The 10,284-nt window shown below is 35.2% G+C and overlaps 1 protein-coding gene across 2 annotated transcripts; it reads left to right on the top strand.

Annotated features, from left to right (window-relative positions):
* The first annotated feature begins 469 nt into the window (after positions 1-469).
* UFD1L_1 (Ubiquitin recognition factor in ER-associated degradation protein 1) lies at positions 470-8,590 on the top strand. 2 transcript variants are annotated; one of them, XM_051209148.1, is made up of 12 exons: positions 470-561; positions 597-702; positions 735-767; positions 804-925; positions 957-1,087; positions 1,121-1,262; positions 1,296-1,376; positions 1,430-1,671; positions 1,882-1,926; positions 3,251-3,354; positions 4,249-4,321; positions 6,805-8,590. In XM_051209148.1, exons 1-8 carry the CDS (start codon positions 553-555, stop codon positions 1,499-1,501), a joined length of 696 nt encoding a protein of 231 aa, XP_051074579.1. In that variant the 5' UTR covers positions 470-552; the 3' UTR covers positions 1,502-1,671; positions 1,882-1,926; positions 3,251-3,354; positions 4,249-4,321; positions 6,805-8,590. The 2 variants fall into 2 exon arrangements, with proteins under 2 accessions (XP_051074579.1, XP_035586549.2); XM_035729448.2 differs by lacking the exon at positions 1,430-1,671.
* The last annotated feature ends 1,694 nt before the right edge of the window (positions 8,591-10,284 follow it).

Below are 10,284 nucleotides of genomic sequence, written 5' to 3'. Positions count from 1 at the left end.
ATACACAAAGGAAAAAGCAAGATCCACAACGTCGATGAACACTAAGCTAGTCACACTCGATATAGAAACTCTGGACGGGGTAAAAGTTTTACGCGTCTGAGGGACATCGCTGATAAATTAAGGTGATCTGATGCATGTGTTAAGGCACGGACCGGTAAAGCACAGATTGAGGTCTTGCGATTGAAGAATATATGGAGAATTAGAGGCAACTGATTACAGTTTCCAAATTTCCTATTGATAAATTTGCACCTGATATGCCCCATTTTTCTTGTCTTCCAAAACAGAGAATTTACGAGGACACAGCAAAAGATTTCACAAGTACATAACGAATTACTTGTCAGATATCGACTTTCACATCGAATCATCGACGAGTGGAATTCATTACCTCAGCACGTGGTTCAAGCTCCATCTGTCGACTCTTTAAAAAGAAAGTTTTATCATCTGAGAGACGGTCATTGCCTCCCGTTCTCCACGAACTGAAACTTTTTTCAAAACAATTAGTTGATCAATCATAACTTTAAGCGCTCTATATTTCTGTAACGCTACTTTTAGATGGTGTTCGTAAGTGGTTGGGATTATTTGATTCTTTTTCTTAGTTTCATCGAATTGATAATTCTTCACCGTTCACCACCTCGTACAGATGCTATCCAGTTTCCTTTTTAGCCGATAATTTTCGTTCTAGCGTGGAAAAAGGAGGGAAAAGTAAGACTTCATATACTGTGTAAGTGTTTTAGTTATCATGCCTCCATCTGCTTTAGATGTACTTAGTAAGTCTCAGGTTCATGAACGTATAAAACTTTAAGCACGACTGAACGTCCAGTACCCAATGCTGTTCAAGCTAACTAACCAACAAGCAAACCGAACTACTCATTGTGGTGTACTGGAATTTGTTGCGGATGAAGGGAGGATTTATGTTCCTTATTGGGTAGACATCAAATATATCAGTTCTATTTTAGATGCTAAAAAATCTACATTTGGAAGAGGGTGGCCTGGTCTCTGTAGTTAATGCAGCCTTACCTGTGGCTTCTTTCGCTCGTTTCCAGCCTCAGAGTACTGATTTTCTGGACATATCTAACCCTAAAGCTGTGTAATTTTATTCCCAACTTATAGTTACATTTAGACTGGAAAATGCTCTCCGAGACTTTGCTTGCCTCACAGTCGGAGATATCATTGCTATCAACTACAATGAGCGTATATATGAGCTTAAAGTGTTGGAAACGAAACCGAAGGATGCAGTCACTATAATTGAATGTGACATGAGCGTAATTTTCCTATTCATATATTTGTCTTTTCAGGTTGATTTCGCACCTCCAGTTGGATATCAGCCTACTGATTCTGGTTCTTCGAGCAAACAAAGTGATAAAGATCTACATAAGGTATATCTTTTAATTGTTCAAATTTTTTTATTTGAAACATAACTTACTGACAGCTGTTCAAAGTTCCTTTTGGCTGCCAACCCATATGGTACGAGTCTGTTGGTGAGATCCAATTAGTTTTGTGAAGTTCGAGATTATAGCAGACTCATTTGTCAGAAGGAAGAATTTTTAGGGTATTGTGTCATCTCAGCTGGTTCGGTGGTGACGCTTTTGTTTTGAACCCCCGTAAACCTACGCACATGTGGTAAAAATTAATAAATAAAAGTATCTGATGCCACTATCCTTATCTTTAAAGGTAGGAGTTATCATATCATAAGAATTGAAATAGCATTGCTTTTTTGTCTATATCAATTATCCTAATGACTGTACATAATTTAGATGCACAAATATCATCGTCGTTTTGTCACCACTTCCATTTTTGTGACAGTTTAAAAATTGTCAAAAATATTTGTTGACAATATCTTTTCTCGTTCTGTCATTTGTGTATGCTGACTTCTTGTTTCAGATCGAAGATCACATAGAAATCCCTTCAGTTGTTCAAGGATTCCAGGTAACTTGTTCATGTAACTTCTCTCTTGTTTAAATATCATGGCAATAAATACTTAAATACTTATTGCAATGGCTAAGGGACTCTAAGTAAACTTCAAGATCCTTGGTATTTCTATTTTGAAGATCGAGTAGGTGTTTACGTGTTTTGATTTGTTGAAAAATACTGACTTGTTAACTGAGGAACATCAAATATCTCATTAGTAAATCGGTATAGTTCGGAGTCATCAAATGAGAAGGATAAATGACAAATAGCTAAGCTTACCTAGTAGTGATCCATGCTAATCTATCTTGTATTTACATCCATGGAATCATATATCGAAAACCATACTAAAGGGTCTTAAGTGTCATCGTCTTATATTACAATTATTGACTTCATAACTTATTAACTCTTCGCCTGACTACCCAGAAATATTTCTCAACCTGATATCTTAGTTAGCATCACATTTGTTGATAGCCTGTAACTAGAAATGCGTAATAGATCTGTATCCTAGGTCAGTACGGATTCCCTACCTTGCTGACTCATCGGCCCTACTGTGTGCAAAAAACACTTCATTCTCATCGATTGGCAGATACCTTTATTGTAATATCACTTGTCATCATTTGCAAACTAGTCTGATAGAATGAAACAAACTACCTCATCATATTCTGAGTTAACAATAGAAGTCATAATGTATTGATATTGTATTCCCGACTGCCAAACGTTTCTTCTCCGACAATACGTCGTCAATTACTTACTATCGTGAAGAGAAAATGAACTCCTTGCGTACATTAAAAATTCGTGTTAATAAGTGAGAACTAAATATTGAGTATTCGTTTTTGTTTTCTCTTTGTGATCATACTTTTTTCGTAATATTTAACCATAATGTTATCTGTCATCCAAAAGTATTGATTTACTTCCTATTTCAGTTTAATTCCCTGTCTATCTTCAGGATTTTATGGTAATAGTAGTAGCAGCAGTGTAGAACAAAGTGTTTATTTAGCATATTCGAGTTGTGGATCCATGTCTCAGGTTTCACGGGTCGAATCGTCATTAGGACCTATGACTTATTCATCGTCTATTTTAAAACTAATTCGTCGACTTCTGTTAATTTGTTTTCTTTTTATATAAAATCCTCAATGGTCCTGTCAGCCTAAAAAATAAGTAACATAAACTTTAGTCACATCATGGATGCCACCCATTTTCTTCCGAATAAGCGAATCATCAGTATTCAGGTTTCCTAATCCACATGAGTTGTATTTGTAGCTAAATAGACTAATTCATAGGAATATTTGTATGTTACCAGTTTTATTTGTTTAAACAGCTCATGAATTCTCATTTATTCTAGGCATTTAGCGGTACAGGTTATCGGTTAGATGGAAAAAATAAACAGGATAAAACTGATGAAACAGATAATGGTCAATCATTAGGGCAATTGAAAGAAAGAGAAAGGTAAGAATGACCATTATTTCTAACTTTATTAGTGTTACACCAAAGTGTTCACAGAATAAATTGAATTATTGATAACATGAAAGTAATTTACATGTGATTTTAGTAAAGAAATTTGATCTTCGACCCCAACTGAATCGAAAGCTGAAGCAAATAATCATATCTTAACAGAAAGAGTTCTCTTTTCGGCGAATTCATCTTCAAAGCTATACAATCGCAAATATATATACTTGTCCTTTGATGAATACTTAAACCATTAACAATCAAACGATTATTAAACTTTCCTTGTTTTTAAAAGAATTTTTTAATAACTTTGTTTATTTAAATTCACTGTCAACATGTTTAACAGAAGTTTATTATCAGTATTATTATCATCCTGTTAAAATAAATACATATATTTGCGATTGTACAGCTTTGAAAATGAGTTCGCCGAAAAGAGAACTCTTCGCTGGACTAATCTTTCTCAATTAATGTCTTAATGGGTGTATTCCGTTTATCAAATATTATTATACAAAAGTGAGAATATGGAAAACAAAATTTCACCACCTGTTTTCTAAAGTTAAACTTTCAGGCGGCCATGGTTACGGAAAGACCTAACATCTAAAAGTCCCCTATACTACTGAAGTTCATATTAAATCCAGAAAATTTAAGGCGATCGATGAAAAATCAGAAATTGTGATGCTAAATATTTCTGGCTTGAGTTTGAAAATTTTTATTGGTAGTTCACAATATCAGACTGTGTTATCACAGTGTAGTCTGTAATGAATTTTATCTAATAATATTTACCTTATACTCTTAATGCTTATTTGGTAGGATAATTTCATTCAATTCAGTTTAACTTAATGAATGATTAAATGTTTCAAAGTACTCTTTCTGCACTCTTGACTTTCTCCACAGGGGTGTACCAAACTATAATTATCGACCTGGAAGTTTAACATTTTTCCGAAATCTAAAACAAATTACTGCAGAGGTAGGTTTATTTTATCTAATATTTTTTATAATACTATGTTATGCTGTAAGCTGAAATTCCGTTGCCAGTTCATTTAATATGTATCATACCATGGTTACATTTAGTTTATCAAAGGCGGCGGAAGTAATTTCGACGTTGACACTGTCCATTAACTTAAATTTTCCTCACTGAGGATGATTTATAACTGGTTTGAGACAGAGTATTTAGTGTGTCATTTTACGTTGCAATGGTTTAGACGACCAAATAGTATTACTAGTCTTCATACAAGTAACTGTAAATTAAATCTGAGTACTTAAACTTGTACTTACTTGCTGAATGTTTAAATCTTTTCAATCATTGCTTACTCTAACATTTGGAATTGTGAGAATAGAAGACTTGAATTTCCATATTGTGGATTCTATTGATCATTCTACTTCATTTATCTATGGTTAAAACAGACGCCTTTATTTATTATCCTTTTTGGTTAACAAAACTAAGTCTTCTAAGAATTCAGGTGTAAGCGAAACAATCACAGAAAAAGACGACACTCTTATCTGCTCTCAGTCCAGACGTTTAGAACGATGGGCGGAACACTTTAAAGAACAGGTGAGCTGGCCTTCAGCTACTCTACAACTACCCTCCATTCCCAAACAGCCTGAATGAAGCATTGAAGTAGGCCTCCCGATTCTAATTGAAGTTCAAAAAGCTATAGCTAATCTGAAACGCGGAAAAGCAGCTGGTCCAAATGGATTGGCCCCAAAGGTCTTTAAGGATGGTGGTCCAGTTTTAGCGATTAGGCTAACTGATATGTTAGCTAAGATCTGGGAGTTGGACGTAACCCCATATGACTGACTGGTCACAATCACTGATTGTCCCAATATATAAGAAAGGTTCAAAATTATCCTGTGATAACCATAGAGGGGTTAGTTTGACTAACATAGCATCTAAAATACTAGCCTCGATAATTATCAGACGCTTAACTAAGACTCGCGAACTGCAAACACGAGAGAATCAAGCTGGCTTCAGACCTCGTCGTGGCTGCCTCGACCACATATTCACCATTCGTCAGGCTCTATAACACAAGTATACTTATTGGCGTCCGATTATGGTGGTCTTTCTTGACTTAAAAGCAGCATTTGACTCCGTGGACCGCGAGATTCTGTGGCAGTGTCTGTCATTGAAAGGCGTACCTCAGAAGTACATAATCCTTGTGAAGGCTCTTTACTCGAACACCACCAGTCGAGTCAGAGCTTATGACGAACTGTCTCTGCTTTTGCGACCCCAAGTGGTGTCTGTTAAGGCTGCCCACTCTTTTTCTGTTCAATTTCATCATAGACCTTATTATGGGAATAACGTTCTTGTCTGAACATCGATCACTACGACGTGCAATGCTGATTGGTGTTAGGGATGGTTAGAAGAAAGCTAGGGGCGGCCAATCCAAAACATGCCATCAGTGCTTGAAGTTAATAACTTCTGGTCTGAGCCATGTTGGTAGATGCAGACTACTTGGTTGGAATCCGCGCAACTATCATAACCAATGGTTAGAGTCTGTGTGACATGGCTGAGAATCGATCACAATGGCGTGTGTGTATACACTTTTTGTCTTCTCTTAAACCGTGAAATTAAAATTACTTTCTACCTTTCTTTCTACCAATTAGTTCGTTCTTCCTGTATTATATTCTCATACACAATCTTTTTTATATATTACTACCATTGAAGTAACCACTATAAATTTGGTGTTGATCTTGTTGTACTAATAAGGTGTGGCAACTTGGACCGATGCATATATGTGCCTGGTCCTACGTTGTAGCTGACAGACTAAAGCACATACACCTGCGTAGAATTTTTAGATTTTGTTGACATGTAGGCAACACGCAGCTTGTTTTTTTCACTTTTAACCAACTATTTTTTGCTATTGATGTTTTAACAGTATCTGTCCATATTCAATACTCAAGTTCTTTTTATCAAAGAAAGAACAATTGTAAAGTAGACTTTGTAGATAAACTGGATAGTTTTCAAGTACTGTATACAATAGCAAATTATTATCATCCTTCAACTGCAAATATTTACTCGCTTCCTTATGTGATTGGTTCCACACGTAGTTATATTTAGAAACATAGAAGAGCAACTCAGTGATTTAAGCTCGTATATTCAAATCACTAAATAATTAGCAGATTTGGACCCATCACTCATTTCTCTTTAGCCACCATCCGGATAATAACTCTATCCATTGATTCTCATTCAGAAGATATGTTTCAATAGCCGGTTAAGTGAGTTTATACTTGGTTACCGAACTGCATTAATATTTTCTAAGGGTTAATCAGTAATTTCATTTCCTATTCATTTCAAGTTGTGAATAGTTGAATGGGACAAGAAATTTTGTTGGGATTCATATTACTATTTACTTAACTATTGTTTGACATTTTCTATTATAAATATATATATATATATATATATATTATATTTATTTATTTATTTATTTATTTATTTACCTGTTTTTACAGAAAATAGAAGAACCTGTATTCAAACCTTTCAGTGGTACAGGTCATCAATTGAAATCACGCAAGAAATGAAAGTCTAATATCCTCCATATTAAATTATTTGTCTCACTGTTTGTAACAAAGATTTACACTGTCAATTTTTCGAGTTTTATTTCATTTGTTTAGAAGCACTTGTATAATTTGGTTGTTAATATTTTTTGCGTAGTAACAAATCTGTTAAATTGACAGTTTTTCTCGAGTGTCCTCGCATCCCACGCACTATGAAATGTCACCTTTTATGAAATAATTTGTTTTTTTATTTTTCAAAAGTCAGATAAGACCTTGTGATATTTCACTGATTAAAATGAAATTGACGTTAGGCGGTTGGAGACGATTGTCGGTAAACTGTGAACTTAGGTTTCATGCTAGTTGTCACTCTTCAGCTAGGCATTTTTGCTATCTTGAGCGGTATAAATATGAATTAGTGGTCAGTTATTTAATAAACAGTTAAGATCAAAAATGTCAATCACCAAAACAAACAGTGGTTATTCCATCGATCACGATCAATACATAATATAACGTGATTTTGTGATCGTGTATTTGGTGCAATGTATAATTAATTTGTTCCATCTAAATTTACTGACAGTTTGCTTAGTAGCTACTGATTTTAGAAGTTCCAAGTTCGTTATCAGTATATTGATGATAAACAATTAGCAATATAAGGACGATTTTCTAAGAAATACAAATGAAATAGTATTTACCCATCAAGCATTTTAAAGCCAAATAAAAAATAAAATATGTTATATTCATTAATTATTATTACAACCAGTAGTCGGTAGTGGACAGGAATAAGGCATCGTTATTGGCGTTCATAATACATCAGAAACTGATCGACATCCCAAATGAAAATTCGACAACCTACGATTATGATTGTATGAACAACAGATCATATTGTGTTAAGGATGCTGAATTCCCAAACACAACATTAGGATGATGTCAAATTTTAAAATTCTTGTGGTGATTAAAGCGAATTTTCATTTGTATTAATTTATTAAGTACGAAGTTAGTTTGATTTTTGATTCATTTCTCACTATATTCATAATTTCACTATGACTATGATCATCTGACGATTATTTAGTTAAATAAACTTTTGTAAAAATATTTGGACCACTTGACGACCATTCAATTTAAATTGAACATAATTTAATTCTTCTGGAGTCTTAACCAATACATCTTCTTTACAAGAACTCTCTTTTAATTGCGCAAAGGAATATCGTTGAAGTGTCTCATATTAGTCTCTCCGTCTATCCAATCCTCATGGGTCTTTTTTCGTACTAGAAGAATCTCTCAAACACTCGTCATTCGAAACCACCATACCCTTCTTGCTCAAACAAATCTACAACATACTGTACGTACATTCTATCCATGTTTACCTGATCTTATAATTTTATTATGAAAAATGGTGTCCCATTCTATTCTTTTGTAAACAGAAAGAAGCATACAATCTTGATTGTCTGGCCATTTTTAACTGTCATTCAATTTTTATGAGATTCTCTGGATTTATCTAGCAAGTATATTGGAGGATTTTGTGAACAGATATCGGTCGACTTCGATACCATTCTATTCATCATTTCAAACAATAAGAAACCATGTACACGATACTAATAATAATTCAAAACCCATAAACAATAGCAATGATATTGTAGCTTTATTAACTTATGTGTTCATTCTCAAAAATCAAAGCACTTTTTATGACATAGAATCAACACCAAATACGCGACTCGACCATATTATTAGTTACGGATTTAAGAGGCATAAATCATTACAGACAACAGAAACTTACCTGGCGCCGGGTTCAGGGTGATCAGGAATGCTCTGACCCCGGGTGGAGGCTCACCATTGCACCTCGGTGGGTTGAAACTCGCGACGAACCCTAACCGGGTGCGCTGGAGCGTGTAGTTTTGCTTTCTAATTTTCATTTTACAGTACTTTTCTACTAATTGATCTTAGTTCTTAAGGGAAACTACTGAAATTATTTACATAATTCATTGAATTTTCTGTATATGGTATCTATGTGTTGTGAATGCCAACTCAGGTGGGGAAAATCAATTTATTGGTAAATGCAAAATTACAGAGTGATCTCGTAAAATATGAAAACCATACATTAAATACATAGTTTGCACATCTTCCACCAGTTGTCCTTTACATGTTTCATAATTCCTTTGTTATTGCAACTTCTGTTCTATTCAATTGAATCTCCTCAATCTTCTGCTGGCATGCATTCCGCCTCCGATTGCTACTACATACTACTTATATATGTCGACATAAGTAGCACACACCACAAATGTAGTTATGGAACAAAAAGCTAGGTCATCATAAACAATTTTTGCATTTTATTGTATAGTTTCATCCTATTATTTTCAAACGTAGAAATGTCATCAGAACTATCAATAAACTGGTTTTGTGCAAAATTGTTTTCACTGACTAACAAATATTTAAGGAAAAAAAGCTAGCAATTGCTTACTTACGCCTGCTACCCCTTGTGGAGGAGTATAGACCGCCCACCAGCATTCTCCATCGCAATCTGTCCTGGGCAATCCTTTCCAGTTGCCATTTACTCCTTTCATGTCTGCTTCCAATTCTCGACTCAGTGTGTTCTTTGACCTTTCTTGCTTCGTGATCCAGTTAGATGAATTTTGCAATCTATGTCCTATCCACTTCCAGTGTCTTTTCCTAATTTCATCTTCATCCGGAAGCTGGTTTGTTCTCTTCCAAAGTAGGCTGTTGCTTATCGTATCCGACCAACAAATATCGAGTATCTTGAGTAGACAATAGTTTATAGATACTTGTATGTTTTTGATGATGGTTGTGGTAGTTCTCGATGATGACTGACTGTGGTAGTTCTCCAAGTTTCAGCTCCGTACAGTGGAATTGTCTAGACGTTCGAATTGAGGATTCTGACTACGATATCAGTTGACACTTGTTTTGAGTCCCATATTTTCTTCAAGTGTGGAAATACTGCCATTGTTTTGGCGATCCTTGGCTTTACGTTTCCATCCGAACCTCCTTGTTCACCGATGATGCTGACTAGGTACAGTGGTTTTCTTGGACTGCATTAGTTCGTATGTATGGGGTAGAATAACTAGGTCATCTATGAAGTTCAAATCGTCTAGTTGCATCCAACCAGTCCATTGAATACCGTGCTTCCCCTCAGATGTAGAGATCTTAATAATCCAGTCGACCACTAGGAGAAAGAGAAAGAAGGAGAGTAAGCAGTCTTGTCTGACTCTGGTCTTCCCTTGGAATGCATCTGTCAGCTGTCCTTCATGCACGACTTCACAGTGTAGTCCGTCATATGAGTTCTGTATGTTGTTGACGATGTTCTCAGAAACTCGCACTAGTGTCGAAGAAGGTTCCATAAGGTCATGCAATCCACACTCAAACGCTTTCTCATAGTCAAGGAAGTTGATGTGCAGTGATGAGTTCCATTCAATTGATTGCTCA

Source organism: Schistosoma haematobium, chromosome 1 (genome assembly GCF_000699445.3).
Source record: "Schistosoma haematobium chromosome 1, whole genome shotgun sequence".
Lineage (NCBI taxonomy): Eukaryota > Metazoa > Platyhelminthes > Trematoda > Strigeidida > Schistosomatidae > Schistosoma > Schistosoma haematobium.
The sequence above is the reverse complement of the archived record's forward strand: the minus strand, read 5'-3'. Positions and strand labels throughout refer to the sequence as shown.